The sequence below is a fragment of the Polypterus senegalus genome, chromosome 5, assembly GCF_016835505.1.
Source record: "Polypterus senegalus isolate Bchr_013 chromosome 5, ASM1683550v1, whole genome shotgun sequence".
Lineage (NCBI taxonomy): Eukaryota > Metazoa > Chordata > Cladistia > Polypteriformes > Polypteridae > Polypterus > Polypterus senegalus.
The window spans coordinates 175,710,072-175,728,868 of NC_053158.1; the positions used below are offsets into that span (position 1 = coordinate 175,710,072).

At 35.5% G+C, this 18,797-nt stretch overlaps 1 protein-coding gene across 3 annotated transcripts in view; it reads right to left on the reverse strand.

The window, feature by feature from the left end:
• The window catches only part of scn5lab (sodium channel, voltage gated, type V-like, alpha b), a 719,364-nt gene that overhangs the window by 544,386 nt on the left and 156,181 nt on the right, over nt 1–18,797 (reverse strand). For all 3 annotated transcript variants that reach the window (XM_039753644.1, XM_039753645.1, XM_039753646.1), the window contains exons 6-7: nt 15,949–16,040; nt 153–386 (exon numbers count right to left, since the gene is read on the reverse strand). In XM_039753644.1, the coding sequence (XP_039609578.1) occupies nt 153–386; nt 15,949–16,040 (326 nt within the window). The remainder of the gene's footprint in view (nt 1–152; nt 387–15,948; nt 16,041–18,797) is intronic.

The following is an 18,797-nucleotide window of genomic DNA, read 5'->3' on the forward strand; positions in this document are numbered from 1 at the left end:
CTAGCGGGCCAGCAACTTCTTTAGGCACTTCACACACACTTACAGAAATATCTGGCTTCAGTCAAACTATGAATAAATATGAAACTGAATAAAATTAATACTATGTATGTTGTATTTGCGGGAGCTCAATTAAATAAAATAGATCTGCTTACCTGAATCAGAGATGAATGCTTCATAGGAAGTCCAGTTATCATCATTCCAGTAAAATGTGCCTGAAAGGGTGTCATTTAATTTTTCAAAGTCCTTGACACATTTTTGTCTGAGGTTACCCATGAAAAGCTGAAGGCCAATGAGGGCGAAAACACTCAGGCAGAAAACAGTCAGAATCATCACATCCGCTAGTTTTCTTACTGACTGAATCAGTGCACCTACAATGGTTTTCAAGCCTAGAGAAAAAGCAGATAGTGTTATCAATTGTTCATACCAGGTGTTCACTTGGGCGGAACATTCCACTGCATATTGATGAAGTTGCTAGGGACCAGGCATAATCAGTGCAGACATTTCAGAGAAACCTGCCATTAATAAAAAATATGCTGTGCAGCAAGCTTGCATAATTAACATTTAACACCCCTACATACAAAACTAATATTGTATTCTCCTTCTGTCAAAATCCATTATGTACTTTCACTGTTCAAGAAAACCACTATATGAGTTCTCCTGTATCATAATATACACATTGAATACTGTATATACAAGAGCATGATAGGTGCTGCAGGCAAATTAAAAGGGCAGGTGGGAGAAGTCACTGTCTAGATGTTGAACTAACAGGTTGTCTCAGTTTATACTGACCTCAGGCTTTTAAATAGGACAACTGACCTTAGCTGCACAAACAAAAATGACATCACTGGAGTATTTAATAGGGTCTGCAATCCAGTTTACCAGTTGGCTCAAAAAGTGTCTAAGTGTGATTACAAACCGACAGGATCATTTTGCTAGGTTACTAGATACAAAGTACTAAGTTGATTTAGTATCTACAGTATGCAGTGCCTTGCAAAAATATTCAGTCCCTTGATCAATTCTATAATTTTACTAAATAACAAATCCTACAATAAATTCTGTTCTCTGTAACACTTTTATTTTCAAGCACTAAAGTTAGTTTTTATGCAATCTTATTTTGTATGAAAAAAATCTTAAGAAGTAACAAGAGAAATGTGTTGAATGCCTTCAGTCCTTGTGTTGCACTCTTTCTGAGTTTACACAGGTTAAAAAAATTGATATAGAAAACACAACTGACTTGTAATTAGCCTCTACCAATGAATCACTAAAGCAACTACAAGGTGTTCCAGATCTAATTATGAATTTTCATTATGCTATAACTTATTAAGTTTATTACTCCGAGCCTGTATCCAACTGAATGGAGAACAAGTGGGACATTACATGGAAAATCAGTGAATTAATTCAATGTTAGTCCATTTTCATTTATTACAAGATATTTTGAACAATTCGTTTGTCTTGTATTGTTTTCCTGTATTGCATTAAAAGTTGCATAATTAGATCTGGACCACCCTATATAATATATGGTAGTCTTCATGAAATCTCACATTTAAGGGATCATTATTCAAATTATGAATCTCAAAGACAACTTTGAGAATGTAGATTAAAGAGCATTCAAAACAAGTTAATAATAAAATAATGGAAAAACATTATATAGGAAAGGGCACAAATCAATATAAAGAGGTTTGGTTGTTCCAGCGGGTAGTGTTGATTTAATCAAAAAGTATGATATCATATATTGACCTCCCTAGTGGCAAAAGTTGTTATTTGAAATTGGAATCAGGTGACAGAACGTCATCCTGGAAAAACAGGCCAAGTTCATAACCACGTAGGGCAACAATCTAATAAGCCAAGCCCAAGACAAGAACCAGAAATTGAAGTTTAATAAACATAGTGAGAGCATCAAAAATGAGTATAATTAACAAAACCAAATCTGAAATTGCAATATGTAAATTGTAGTCAAAGACAGAAATAGTTTGTAACCTAAAATCTTTATTTCAGCCAGACAATAACAATGCAATGTTTTTAGCTGGACAACTCCTAATTTCAATCCAATTCACAGTCTGTGGCACTACTTGAAAATGTTGGTTCTCTTGCATTATCCAACTAATCTGAACAATCTAATCTGGGGGGGACTAGGTAGTTTTATTCTTAAGTTTTTTTTTTCTTACATAAAACAATGTCACATAAAAACACAACTAACGTAGGGTTTCATTGCTTTGAAACAATATCACACAGAACAAAATTTAAGTGTAGGATTTGCTATACAGTAAAATGAGACCAGTGGCTTTTAAAATTTTTTCGTAACCTAATTTTGCTTGTAGAATCGGTGTGGACAGTCATTCCCATCCCCCTTGGGCAATCAATGCTTTCTTTCCCCTTGGAGAATCATAAACAAACATTATAGTGGTGCAATGCTGTTTGGTTAAAATACCCGTGGAGAACCATAGGAAGGCATTGCACCTATTTCCCATTGATTACAATTACAACATGTGAATCATTGTTTAAAAAAACTATGAATTACATATTTTATCAAAAGGTTCTTCAAGGTTTTACTGTGAAAGATGTTGAGTCAGAAATCTATTTCGCTAGACTTAATAGGAGCATAGCTATATGTTTTTTGTGAAATTGTTTTCATTTCTCTTGAGTAGATTTTTTTAAATCTAAAGCCTATCATGAATCTTATATTGTATACTGCAATTGCCTAAGTGGACACCCCATCAGATTTGACAGAATCCTAAACTTGATTTGGGAACACCTCAGTTCCTTACGGTTTTCATTTTTAAACTGTTCCTTAATCAGAGACCAGTTTACTTTGAAGTAAATGTCTTTTCATTTTAAGATTATCTTCTCTCCCTCAGCCTGTTGAGTCATAGATGCACTGTAGCATGTGATTTACTTTCTAAGCAAATTAGGAAATGCTTACATGGGTATTTTTATCAAACAATTTAACACAAAGGAGGTCACTGTGTGGTCTTCATTTACATTTTATCATTCTTTATATTCTCTCCCTCTTATTAAGATGTTTACAGCACTTATTTTTTCAGTAAAAACTGAACAGAAATAGGTCCAAGCTATCAACGTTTGATGAGAGGTAATTACTTACTTGTGTGAAGTCTATAACATGTTATCTAGCTCTTTTTACAAAGCATATTATTGTTAAATATTCCTTAAAACGGCAAAGCAAATAATGGCGGTTATTACTCATAAAGCAAACAGTGTGCAGTTTAAAGAATTAAAAAAGTAATAAAGGGATGTAATTACTAAAAAGACATGTTTTACACTCTAATCTGACTGAGCATGCAAAAAGAGGTTCGTATTCTCTGTGATAGAGTAAGAAGTGTGACAATCTAAAGAATGGCCTGATGGGTGAACACCAGTAATATTGTGAATGGATTACTGTATAACTTTTTGGATGTTCAGGGGGAAGTGAAGATTGCTGCTGGGACATTTTGCCCTGCTCTGCCTTTTACCATTATAACTTATGTAGGGCAAAGCAATACACAAATGAGAGATTAAATAAAGCCCAGAAACAAAACCATAAACCAACTTGATCTTGGAAATTTTCTTTATGGACATATATACACTTAATTTTGTCCAATGAAGAAATACAACTTCCCCTTTTTTGTTTTTAGAAAAGTTTATTTGTTATTTTCCATGCAGTTTATCTGTGATTGACACTCCATAGAATAAAACATTCAAATTGGATATGTTAAAGATTACAACATTCTAAACGGGTAACATATCCAATCTTATACATTGCTTATACTTTTCAACCTTTCAACTTTTTCAACCTGTGGTTTCATGGCAGGTAGATGTGATGTCACTTTGGTATCAGTCATAAAAATGATCTTGTCAGGATACTTGAAGCAGTCTTATAAATGTCTAATATCGATGTTAAGTTGTAATAATTTAGTAGATCCAGATAAAACATGCACAGAAAATAAGTACAGAGGTGTGAAAAACTATTTGCCCCCTTCCTGATTTCTTATTCTTTTGCATGTTTGTCACACAAAATGTTTCTGATCATCAAACACATTTAACCATTAGTCAAATATAACACAGGTAAACACAAAATGCAGTTTTTAAATGATGGTTTTTATTATTTAGGAAGAAAAAAAATCCAAACCTACATGGCCCTGTGTGAAAAAGTAATTGCCCCCTTGTTAAAAAATAACCTAACTGTGGTGTTTCACACCTGAGTTCAATTTCCGTAGCCACCCCCAGGCCTGATTACTGCCACACCTGTTTCAATCAAGAAATCACTTAAATAGGAGCTGCCTGACACAGAGAAGTAGACCAAAAGCACCTCAAAAGCTAGACATCATGCCAAGATCCAAAGAAATTCAGGAACAAATGAGAACAGAAGTAATTGAGATCTATCAGTCTGGTAAAAGTTATAAAGCCATTTCTAAAGCTTTGGGACTCCAGTGAACCACAGTGAGAGCCATTATCCACAAATGGCAAAAACATGGAACAGTGGTGAACCTTCCCAGGAGTGGCTGGCCGGCCAAAATTACCCCAAGAGCGCAGAGATGACTCATCCAAGAGGTCACAAAAGACCCCAGGACAACGTCTAAAGAACTGCAGGCCTCACTTGCCTCAATTAAGGTCAGTGTTCACGACTCCACCATAAGAAAGAGACTGGGCAAAACGGCCTGCATGGCAGATTTCCAAGATGCAAACCACTGTTAAGCAAAAAGAACATTAGGGCTCGTCTCAATTTTGCTAAGAAACATCTCAATGATTGCCAAGACTTTTGGGAAAATACCTTTTGGACTGATGAGACAAAAGTTGAACTTTTTGGAAGGTAAATGTCCCGTTACATCTGGCATAAAAGGAACACAGCATTTCAGAAAAAGAACATCATACCAACAGTAAAATATGGTGGTGGTAGTGTGAAGGTCTGGGGTTGTTTTGCTGCTTCAGGACCTGGAAGGCTTGCTGTGATAGATGGAACCATGAATTCTACTGTCTACCAAAAAATCCTGAAGGAGAATGTCTGGCCATCTGTTCGTCAACTCAAGCTGAAGCGATCTTGGGTGCTGCAACAGGACAATGACCCAAAACACACCAGCAAATCCACCTCTGAATGGCTGAAGAAAAACAAAATGAAGACTTTGGAGTGGCCTAGTCAAAGTCCTGACCTGAATCCAATTGAGATGCTATGGCATGACCTTAAAAAGGTGGTTCATGCTAGAAAACCCTCAAATAAAGCTGAATTATAACAATTCTGCAAAGATGAGTGGGCCAAAATTCCTCCAGAGCGCTGTAAAAGACTCATTGCAAGTTATCGCAAACACTTGATTGCAGTTATTGCTGCTAAGGGTGGCCCAACCAGTTATTAGATTCAGGGGCAATTACTTTTTACACAGGGCCATGTAGGTTTGGATTTTTTCTCCCTAAATAATAAAAACCATCATTTAAAAACTGCATTTTGTGTTTACTTGTGTTATATTTGACTAATGTTTAAATGTGTTTGATGATCAGAAACATTTTGTGTGACAAACATGCAAAAGAATAAGAAATCAGGAAGGGGGCAAATAGTTTTTCACACCACTGTACATATACAGGAGAAGAGTGAGACATTGTGGGAATAAGTAATAAACCACTTACCACAACAAAATGACTACTAAAATTTGAATTAAAACAACATACAAATTTCGAATTTAAAGTATGTTTGTGATAGATTGATGCCAGTGTTAAAAACTAGTAATTCTACATAGAATATGGTATTTACAATTAGAAATGGATTACAATAAATGTTTACACAGAAAGGATGTCTTCCTCACTAATTGCGTCCGAATAACACTTCCCACAGTGAGAAGAACACAGTGTCTTCTCATTGCGCCACACTTTATTTGGTCCATGTCCTTGCTCACTGAAGAAATACTTTGTGCAATTCAAGCAATAGACAGTAGGTTTAACAAGATCTTGGTGTATCACAGAATAATTCCTGAACATCTTGTTGATAATTCTTGAAGGGTTATAATCAAGCATCTAGTCTAGTCATCTAGCCTGAAAATTTGATTAAAAAAAAGGATTCCATCTGGAATTCTGAAACTGATGCCACTCCTGCAAGCTATTTCCAAAAGAAAGCTTCAAAAACCAGCCAATTACATAAAATACTATGCATGACAAAGTACTTTCTGCCCATAGAGTTATAAAGCTACAGTTTGAATGTGTGCATTGTGTTCTCTAAAGTATGATATCACTCATGTCAGAAGGGATCAGTGCCCTCATTTACCTCCCAAAAATTGTCACCCTCACTAAGATGCCATATGTTAGTCATATAATGTAGCTGGTACATACCTGTTCCGGTGTTCTTACTACTACTAGTTACATATTTATAAGCAATATGCGGCAACAACTATACATGTATCAATTCTTAAAGCCCTTAATTAACTGTGGCTTCCTGGCTGCATCCTTATATTTTGGATATCATTAGGACTACACAGTATTAGAATGAAATAATTCTGATAATATACTGAAAAAATCAAAGGCAACAGCAGCAGCCACAGAAACACTGATTACAGCAATTTATAACTCCTATACACCAATAGAAAACAATAATCATTAAGAGAACTTTCAACACCATTTGGTGAAGAAGTGTCCTTAAGTAAGTTTCATGCATCTTTTTCTTCTCTTGGTATAGGCGTGTTACTTTAGTAATAACACTGTTACTCTGAACCACAATGCTTGCACTGGTTATGCTGGCCTAAAAGCAATTCACTACCATGCACATCAGTGAAATAATTTTATTCATTCTCCAATTGTAGTATGGGGAAGCATGAGGCTCTCTCCTAGTACCCGGAGCATTCATTCATAAATTAAATTATTCATTCGTTTAAAGGCTCTGTGTGTTTCCCAATACCATAGCCCTACTTATTTACATATATTTTCTATGACTACCCATATATGTGTTACTTTTAAAAACTTGTCATTAAACACAAAATAGCTTACAAAAAAAAGACACATGCCATAACTTTATACACAGTTACATTGGTGGAGTGATTTAACTATAAAAAATGTAAAATCCAAAATATTTATGTTTAAAGTCATGGCCAAAAAATTATGTTAATTAAACACAGTTATTTTAAGTGTCAAATGAAAACAGTTACTTAATGCTGTTATGAATCTACCAAGTTAGTGTTTGTCCAGTGGCGTAACAGCTCTCCAAATTAATACAGGATAACTTTACTTAAAGGAAAAAATTAATCCAATAATGTGGAATACTAAAGACAGAAAAATTCCAGAATTAGCGATTACAGCTGAAACTGCTATATATGTAAAGATCTGTAAACTATTTAGCAACCATAAATACAAGATTTAAAATCAAAATAAACATCAAAAAGAAACACAGTTCCTCACCCAATAATTACTAATAATTATAGCTGTTCAATTAAACATAGAATATTCCTGGATGGGTACACTAACTAGTCCATCTCCAATCACTTGTACTGAGCCATAACTTGGCCATTTTTGGAATGTGTATGACACAAATTTTGTTGCAGTTGAAAGACCAGGAGTTTCAGCACTGTTTTGAGTGCATAATTCATGAATGTCTAGCAGGGCCTTCCAATCTTTGGAAAACAGAGAATTGAACCATACTGGAAGACATAAAAAACATTGCAGATATGGGCCTTCCTTGAGCAGTGTTAGTAATTCTGCTCCAAAAAAACGAAGAAGCCCTTGCCCAATAACCTCCTCCTTGCATTTAGGGATAATTGCATTTAACAATACATTCCAACTTATTGTTACGCCACTGGACATTTGTCAATGAACTTCCTTTTTAACATGGTAAAACATAAAATGAATATTTTAAATTTTATATAAAACACAAATTATTCTCTATGGCGTGCTTTTTCTGATATCTAAAGTTATCTGTTCTGCAATATTTTCTTGTTTTCTAACAGGACTAAGTATAACTAAAATGAAGGCTATCTCATTTTTTACTTTGTTAATGTAAAGTCCTCTGGTTCACATTCCTGCCTCTTCCGGCTATAAATGATTTTTCTTTGGGCACAAGTGGTATCATTTTTACTTGTATTCTAAAATGTCCATTTTATGTTTGAGGTTTATTGCTGTATTGCTGGTAGTATTTAGCATAATGGTTATGGTGTTTATGGTTATTGGTTATGGTGCTTATGGCCATAGAAAAGTTAAATATTCATACAAAACAATTGAATTAATAAAAATGTAATTTCCTCAGAGCTAAATTAAAAAACTGAGCTACCTTAAGAACATGGAAAACTAAACAAATACTTCCACAATCAAGGCACTTTCTTAGTATCCTTGAGAACGTGATTTATGGACTAAATGATTAATTTGAATCAACTTTAGCCATATATTTGTGAATTTTGAACCTGTATTTGGTCCCTTTATAGCCACCTTTATTCAACACTAAAAATGTTTATTTTGGTAGTCTGCCGGATTAGAATATCCCCTCCAGTCCAGAGGTACATTCACTATTCTTTTGAAAACTTGCTTTTAAGTGTCTGTTTTTATTAATTATGTATGTTAGGTATATTTATGCTTACTATATGAAAACAGATTATTACATAATTTTTAGGTGTATTATTAAATTTTCTTCTTCATATTGATATACCACATGATCAGAGTGACATTATATTAGTTTAGTTTATCTTAGTCAATTTTTTAATATGTTTCAGTTATTTCATCATTTTAATATAAGCTTATTTATTTATACTTCAAAAGGAGGACCAGATCAGGTCTAGGGCTGCAGGCAATGGAATAAAGAGAATGATTGTCTCTCGTTAAAGAGCATTACCTGTCATAATTGTATAAAATACAACTTGGACAGTGGTATGATTCCACAGTGAGATGGGGGCATCAAGGTAACACAATGTGCTATATAGGCAACCCTGCTGCCCATTATTAAGGCTAAGCAACTGAGTGTTGGACTGTGCAGCAGAGTGGTCTCTGGGCTCCTGCACAGTTTATATAACACCAGAGGTACTTCCCAAGGTTTTTCCAGAAGTTATGTATAGTCCAGGCAAAAAAGTCCGATACAGCCAACCGTACTTGGTAAATGGAATTTGGAGGAGAACAGACGACAAACGCTTGATTATAAAAAGAAAGACAGGCCAGATATCCTTAGAATTTTTGAGTGATGATAAGGAAGAGTACCAAGTTAAAAGTGCACTGGATAAGTGTGTTAGACACTCATACCAGATAGTCAGAGGTTTCAGATCCTTGGTAGGTAAGCCCCAAAGGGACAACAGGTTTATTGTTTCCTTTTGGGATTAACTAATCCTATGAGTTCTCTTTGAATTATCACTCAATTGTGTTAACAGATTTAGTTAATACAATGCATTCTAAAGTGGTCTCCTTGACTCTCATTTTGGTTCAGGTTGAGCTAGACAGCACCCTTATTGATCAGAACCTCTTGTAGAATATCTTTACAAAGAACATCCTGAGAATATACTATATATTTAGCCATTTTGCCACTTTCTTTTGATGGGAGATGGCAACCAAAGAACACCTAATGGTTGAAAGTACTCTGCAGATATTGACCTACATATGCAAAGCAAGGAGATGGAATGCAGCACTTTCTAAAGTCAATGTAATCAAAAGGAGAACAGCACAGAGTTAGATTTAAAACAGATACATAAAAAATTGAGTTGGCTGTTTTTGCACCATTACAAGGCATTTGTAGTTCTCCAAGAAAAGTAGACATTAAGAACTATCTTCAGAACAGATTATCTCCAGAGATCAGAAAAAACAAAAGTTCATACCCATAATAAATGGAAGGAAGAGTAGAAAGAAATGGAAAGACACTTAAGTTTGTTCTAGTAGGAAGGAAGCACATTCACAAAGATGTCACAGAACACAACAAGGACTGTTGAATGTGAGAAATAATGCACAAAACACTTTTAATTTTAGCTCTTATGTCAAACGCAGATGCTAGCAACCACTTCAGCAACAGGGCTTCAAAGGAAATTATTGCCCAAATGTTATATTACTTTATCGACTACACATTATTCTATTCGAGTCTCAGTTCTTCACATTGATAATCATGTGTCACTCATTTTAGAGTAAACGTGAGCAGTTTTAAGATTAAAACAAACATGGAAAAACATTTTGAGTGGACTAGCACAGCTAAGCTCTCATGACTCTGGCTGCCCACTGTAAGATGCCTATTAACCTGTAAAAATGTAATGTAAAAAACTACAGAATCTTTGATATGATTGACTTTAAGGAGATTATGCAAGTATAACAAAAGTGGACTCATCAATATGACAATAAGTGTCTTTATAGGCTTCAAGGTTATGTTTCAGTTTCTTTATAACTGTTCTAACATGTTCATAGCATACCAGTCCATCCATTACTAATTACTAACTATCCATTTATCTATACATCTATCGACTAGCTGGTCTGTGGGAGACCTAGTTTTACATACCATTATAGCACTACAGAGCAGTTCTGAAGAGTGATCAGGTTTGTGATTGGAGAAGATACTCTAAATATAAGGGAGCATGCCTGGGGTCTGTGTATAGTATTGGCATCCACTTATATGGTACCAAGCCCCTGAAGTTGTAGCTTCAAATAAAAGTCTACATTACTTATTACATAAAGATTCAGATCATACAAAACTTGCCTAATATTGACTATGTAACAGTGCATAGGATTTATCAGAACTCGATTGTGTCCAAACTATAATATAGCTATATTTACTATGCATTCTTTAGGACTCAGAACAACGCAATATAATTTCCTTTGATTAAATGCATTTTAACTCACACTGCTTAAAAATTATACAATAGAGTTACAACCTTGGTGTAATACAGGTAAAATAACAAATATTAGGATTTCAGTTAAAAGTTGCTGCAATACACTAGATATAATAAAACTGTAGAGGATCAGACACTATGTCTGTAACATTATTCGGGAACATTTGCAATTTACGAGTCCACTGTACAACTTTAAAACTCCCTAGCTACATTCAGGCAGATGGAAACATATAAGGGCACAATGTGTTTAAAAGAAAAAATATTTTTGTTTGAGATCTGAGATGTGTTATCTAGCTGGTAACAATTCAATCATGATGTAATTTTATGTTTCTCTGGAAATTGCGGCAGAAAGGAGTAGGCCTTCCAGCTACCAGATTCTGACACCAGAAGGTTCCATTTTCCTTTTTGCCAGTATATACATCTGTAGCACATTAGTTATTCCATTGTGACTAATGACTTTCAACATATACCTTGCATCAGTTTGTTGCTAGCATCTGAGATGGGTGACTTGTACAGTTTAACATGCGAACTCTGCTACCTGGGCTAAATGGCCATGCCGGCTAGACGTGAAACACTAAGGCTGAATGAAACCTGCTCATAGAAAACAGATCAGGTGCCCCAAGGCTCTTTTCACATCTTAAGTTATTTTAGTGGCTTCAGGACTACTTGTTGATTAGCACAAACAAGAAGAAATTTAACTGTACTCATCATATGTGATAATAATGACACTATGAATTTATAAATAACATATGTTTGACATAAATACTTTTAGCATTTTTTGCTAGGATTTTTAAATTCCAATATGTTTCATCAATTTTTATTGCTTCATATTGAAGAGAACACAGATTTCCTGGAAACGTGTGTACTGTTTGATGTGTTAAGACATGTTAATTCCATTCACTCATTAATCCATTTCCAGGACATAAAAATGTACCAATAAAAGCTATAATATGAGCTGACAAGTCTGTTGCTTGTAGCAACAGACAAACAGCACTGTGAGCAGAATTAAGTTTAGCTTTCTTTTAAAACTATTCAATCAAATAATTGTCACTTAATATAGCATAGGCATGATGCACCTCAAACTAATCTATATAAACAGTGTAACACAATATTTTGCTAGGATCACATCCCAGACAAGTGAAGTTCAAGACTATATCTAATTTAAGGGAATTAAGTAGTTTTGGAGAGACAGATCTTGGATAGAAAAATCCCAGTCAATTATTCTTAAATATATTATAATTATAAACTGGTTAATGATGAAGACCCAGTACAGTATGTCAGGAATTTAAACAAATGATAATATGAACCCAAAGAACATTTTTTTAACAATGGTCAGAAGGAACCACAACTTGCTACGTAAGAAATCAATTTAAATTAGTCAGTCAGTCTGCCCTTCACGTTTTTAGAAGTACCCTAAGAAAGGTACTTTGAGAAGAAATATATCCACATGAATAGCATCTGGATTGAGATTCGAAAAGAGGAATCTGGAAGTGTGAGGTGGCACAAAAAAAAAACAGTGCACCATCATTCTGACTGCATGATTTGCTTTTTGGTGTTCATCTTATTTACCATTGAACTGAAGATGGCTGTCAATTAACATGTAAAAATGGCAAATGACATACTGTGAACTATTGACAGTGATCCAGTAATAAAGGAATATAACAAATAGCATGTAGAATCTTTAGGGCTAAGCTTCTTCATACTTTCTTCATAATCAGCCAGACAAACAAAATATATATATGTTTATGTGTGTATATATATATATATATATATATATATATATATATATATATATATATATATATATATTCAATAATGGTATTTCCAACATTCTGTGGTTAGATTAACTATTCTCTCAAATTTAGAACAATGCGACTGACTATGAATATGCATAGGTATGTGCACACCATTTTTCATTAGGCTCTAGCCCAAGAGACCCTGTACTGGGTTAACCAGTTCTGATAATTTCTGGAAGGATAAATGGATAGTATTCAATGATGAAGAGCACTTAAAATGATTTTACTATCCAAAAAATATAATTTCTTAATTGTTAACCTATGTATAGTAGAACCTTGGAACACAAACGTCTCCAGATTCAAACAATTCAGAACATGAACGGTCCATTTGGTTTTTTTTTGTTGTTTGTTTTTTTGACACCAACCTCAAACAAAAACTCAGTACTCGAACATCCTGCTAAAACTTGCATGGATCAAGATGCGACCATGAGGAGCCAAGACAAAGCCAAACAGGCCTACATACACTGTATATGCCTACAACTGAGCCTCAGCATCGCTGCAGATGTCCTGTTGGAAAGACATGCTGAAACTGTGTTCTCTGTCAACATGTTATTTTTTTATCTTCTTTGGAATTCTTCCTGCTGAAAGTAAATAACACTGCCCCCAACAACATTAGCAGTGAGAACAGCAAAGCAAACAGGAAGCTCATATGTGTTACAATTGAACTAAAAAAAGGAAATGATAATGAAACATAAAAGTGGTTTATGTGTGTTGACTCTTACGGAAGAGTAGAGGATGGCCAAGTCGACAATAAGCTCATTTTTGAAAAATAAGACTGCAATTGCTAATGTTGCAAAAGGTGTCAAAACATTATTGAAATAGAGGATGCCAATTATAATTCTGAGATGTACAAAATATGGGCTCCTCATATATGTTGTGCATCTGCATACAATTCAGTCTGCAATCTTGGCTGAAGGGTGTGCGTTCATCCATGCCATTTGCCATCTTATTGATATGAAGGGAGCAGACAGATCTTGAAACTGACTGTTATTATTGCATGATGAACGTCTGAGGATTTTCTTTCAAGAACAGAAAATTAATTGAGTACTTGAACTTTGCCTCTGCAGCAAGACCAGTGCTACATGCCAAAATTGTTCCTGTTTAAAAACTGCCAAAGGTATGGATGCTGGAGGACAAGGACAAGGAGGCATAGATGCAGATGGAAGCTGCTGAAGCTGCTGATGATCTATAGTTTGAGCCATCAACACCCAGTGATCCTCATTTACTTTCTCAGGCAGAGCTCAATGATCTTGTCAGAGATTTGGATTTATCAAACAGCCAGGTAGAATTGCTTGGATCACGGTTGCAAGGAAGGAACCTGTTGTCACTAGGCAGAAAATTTCAGTATTTTGCCGCCATTGTGATGATTTGACAAAATTCTTCACACAAGTTGACAGTCTGACCTTTTGCAGTGACATCGATGGATTGCTTTCTGCTCTGAGATGTGAACATGATCCAGAAGAACAGCGAATGTTTATTGACTCATCATTGTTAAATTTGAAGGATGTTTTGCTGCCCAATGACAGTATCAAACCTTCCATACATGTTGGGCATGCCATTCATATGAAAGAAACGTATAAGAACATGCAGCTGCTGCTGAAACGCATTCATGACTCGAGGTACTACTGAAATTTGGAAATTTGGACACCAAGTACTGTTGTTTTCTTTGCAAGTGAAACAGCCAAACAAGAGATTCACATTACATGATAAAGGACTGGCCACCTCGCAGGAAATTGGTTCCAGGGCAGAAGAATGTTGCAGATGACCCACTGATTGACCTGAAGAATACATTTCTTCCACTTTTGTACATCAAATTTGGGCTAATGAAAAACTTTGTTACAGAAATGAACAAGCAAAGTGAAGCCTAGATAAAAGAAGGTATTTTCATTGGCCCACAGATCTAAGAGGTGATAAAGGATAGTCACTTTGATGATCTTCTACTGGGTGCCGAATGTGTCAAGAATGTCATTTATAATTTTCTGGGCAACTACAAGGCACCAAACTATGTTGAATAGGTTAAAAGTCTACTCCAGGCATACATACATTTTCTTCAATCCCACTTCGACGACTTCTCAGCCAACTTCAGCACGGTCAGTGACAAACATGATAAAAGGTTTCACCAACACATCGCCACCATGGAGAAACTCTACCAGGGATACTGGAGGACATCTATGCTGGGAGACTACTGTTGGACACTGATATGTGACGCATCGGACAGTGACTAGAAACTAAATCTGGGGCAAAAATTTCTATTTTCTCTGGTGTTGCTTATGTTACAATATCATAGTGCAGGCCTATGCTGCTGGAGACTACAATGTTAAATGCATAATTGCAGTTCTCTTGGAAACAAAATTTTCCATAAGATTTGTTGGCCAGTGAAGAAGTAGAACAGTTACTGTTAGTGTGGATTCACCAGAAACAATGTAATTGTAGGCTATCATTTGGCAGCTTGCTTCAATGCAGTTAAATTGTCATTTCTATTTATGTGTTTATCTCTTTTGTACATTAATTTCAATGGTTTTAAAATTATTTTTATCATTAGTTATGTATGTATGTAGGTATACATAAGCAATCATGTGGGTGTTTGGAACATATCTATCCTATTTACATTATTTCTTATGGGGAAAGTTGATTCGAAACTCAACCAAATTAAAACTCAACCAGTCGTCTGGAATGGGTCAAGTTTGTGTTCCGGGATACCACTGTAAGGGCCTCTTTTGGTTGTTCTTATTGGTTTCCTGTCCTCTGCTCTCTATGTTAAGTACTATATATGCTTGCGTCTGTGATTACAGCATAGCTACACAGCTGCTTCAAAATAAGGCCCTGTACTGTTCTAAATGCTTAATAAGGTCATAATTGAAAGAAAAAAGGTGCATGGAAAAAAATGAAAGTATTTTGCATTTAAATCACAGAATTGTTGACTTAATGAGAACTATACCTGAAAAATTACTTAAGATTTTCACTTCATGTTCAAGATGTTGTGGTGGTGGGGGCATTATGGGCTAATGCCCATAATGGGAATAATAGGAATAATGGGAATTTCCCCTTGGGATTAATAAAGTATCTATCTATCTATCTATCTATCTATCTATCTATCTATCTATCTATCTATCTATCTATCTATCTATCTACTCAGCAGCCTGACTCAATGAATCTTAAAACATAATTCCTTGGACTCAACTTAAGCATGTTAAGAATTTAGAGACAATATACCCATTAGTAGAATTATTTTCCCTCTAGAGTAAGTGATTCTATTCACAGGTCTCATTTCCTATGATCCCTTTGCATTCCCTTTTCCACAGTCACGTGATTAGATTCTATGATTAATAGAAAAAATGCAGCATGGTTGGGAATGCAGCATGGTTAGTCAGAGGGACAGCCTTAGTGTTTGACACTGTTCTCACCTGGAATGACAGAGATAGTTTTCAGTGCTCGGAGTACTCGGAACGTTCTTAACGCTGACACATTGCCCAAGTCGACAAACTCAGTAACATATCTGCAACAAGCGAAAGGCACACACATACAATGACAGAGCGGCACCAAACAAGCAAATGCAGAGAGGCTCTGTTGGGGGTGGGGGGGGATGGGTCAGAAAGGGTGGTCTAGAAAAAGAGAGCCAGATACAGTAAGTTCCTCCCGACGGTAGCAGCCTGCAGAGTGACTAGAATTTCTTACCTGGTATCACTGAAATAGTTTTCAGAGCTCTCAGCACTCTGAACGTTCGAAGAGCTGAAACATTGCCTACGTTTACAAATTCTGTTACAAACCTGCAGGATCAAATCACAGTTATTTTGAAGACAAAAGCATTTAAACAGAGTAAAGACAGCACATGAGTCTTTTTTTCTTCACAGATACCCATTTCGCATTATACTAAAAGCTTGTTAGTACCATGGAAAGGTCATTTTAAGAGAGGAGATAAACAAAGCTTGGCCAAACAAAGATGCAAAACTAAGAAGCTGATTTTTTGCCCAGTCCCAGTAGTAGGGGTCCACACTGACTATAGTTTATTGTTTTCAACCAAATGCTTACTTTAATGTTAATCTTCTAAATTGAACTTCTTATTTAATCATATGACTCACTGTAGCTCCCAGTCTGCTGTCTTAGAAATTCATAAAAGGGTAACATCAAAATCCCTTTCAGATGTGTAATGTTGCTTACTGCTATTATGAATTTGTGAGCAACAGTCTTTTCATGTGTTACATTGATGAAGTTCAATTAATTTAACATACCTTTGAAGAATTTTAAGTTCCTCACTGCTCTTAACTGAAATGCTATTTACCATGATTAATCTTTAACAAAAGTATAAAAATACTACGTAAATTCCCTTAGTCACTTTTTTTTTCCCAAAAAATTGATTAAATTTCACAAGGAGCTGCACTTCTATAATGGCATATTTATGTCACAGTGGTTTCCAGGAATGGAATTATAATTGGTGGTAGTGCAAGTCTGCATGTTATATCAGTATACCACTTCATAAAAAGGCAAGTGTCACATATGCAGTATGTCACAGTCTTTCCTAAACGAAATAATTATTTTGCATGAGAAATAAAAAATGGAACTTTATATGCAAAAATTATAATTTTTGAGTTTTGCTTTGCCCCTGCTGTTTTGAAACACAATTTCTAAATAAATCACTCTGACCCCTAACTGATGATGAATTCTTATCAGAGTTTATAAATATTTTTTCATTTTAGTATATAATACTACTGCCAAAGCAAAATGTTTTAAGTTTATGGATCTAGAAGAGTATATCAAGATATAGACTAACACACAAGGCTATTTCCGATGGCAACAGGCTTTCTAGTAACATAAGTTCTAAGCTTTATACTAGCACATTTCTTAAATATTTTGGTTCCTAAAAGAGGTGAAAGTATGGAGTGAAGTTACTCAGGTAAAGTAACTATAACAATGAAGTAACATTTGTTTAAGGTCAAAAATGTTTTGGTAAACTACTAGATTACTAGGTTTTCTACTGTCTAAAAGTAAGTAGTGGAAGTCTTGAGCTTGTCTCCATGAAACTGAGTATATAATACGAACCAGGTCTGGATGGGAAGCAAATTCTTCACTCACACGCATATACAAAGACAAAAAAAACAGAATAAACAATTTGTATAACTATGAAACGGGATGGACAGGTGAGACTAATCATTATCCATCCATTATCCAACCCGCTATATCCTAACACAGGGTCACAGGGGTCTGCTGAAGCCAATCCCAGCCAACACAGGGTGAAAGGCAGGAACAAATCCCAGGCAGGGTGCCAGCCCATTGCAGGGCACGTACACACACATCAAGCACAATTTAGGAGCGCCAATGCATCTAACCTGCATGTCTTTGGACTGTGGGAGGAAACCGGAGCACCCAGAGGAAATCCACGCAGACACGGGGAGAACATGTAAACTCCAAGCAGGGAAGACCCGGGAAGTGAACCCAGTTTTCCTAACTGTGAGGCAGCAGCGCTACCACTGCACCACCCCTAATCATTACTGAGGAAAAAATCTTTAGTACTGAATTAGCTATTGCAATTTAACTATACTTTGAAATTTCTAAAATAACTGATAAAGGCCCTATAAATCCAAAAGCTGACTGAACTGATGTTTGTACTTTAATTTGGTTATGGTTTTCAAGAATAGATAACTTTTCAATTTGACTACTAACCTTCAGTTTAGACTCTGAGCTGACATTTATCAAAATATTATTTCAAGGACAATCTATAGTATTTTCTCTTTAAAAAGGCATGTTTTTCTATACATATTATTTTTACCATATCCATTCTGGGAAGGAAGCAGTTTGAGGCACAGATCTGGGGTACAAAAAATTCTACATCACTGAAGGTTCCCAAGAGCACAGTGGTTTGCTTAATTCCTTTTAGGACGTTTGGTATAACCAGGGGCCTCATGTATAAACGGTGCGTAAGCACAGAAATGTTGCGTAAGAACTTTTCCACATTCAAATCGCGATGTATAAAACCTACACTTGGCGTAAAGCCACGCACTTTTCCACGGTACCTCATACTTTGAGTAAGCAAGTTCTCCGCTCGGTTTTGCAGACTTCGGCACCCAGCGTCAAAGCAGTGCTACTGTTCCTGTGTAGTTACTCTTTTATTTTCTTGACGCGGCTTTATAAATATACTGAAACTAACCGCATATTGTTTATTAGTGTAACGCATCTGATTGTAACTAACTTGTAACAATATAATGGTCCAGGGAATAGCCATAGTATTCCAGATACCATAACTGCTTTAGCGTTGTTA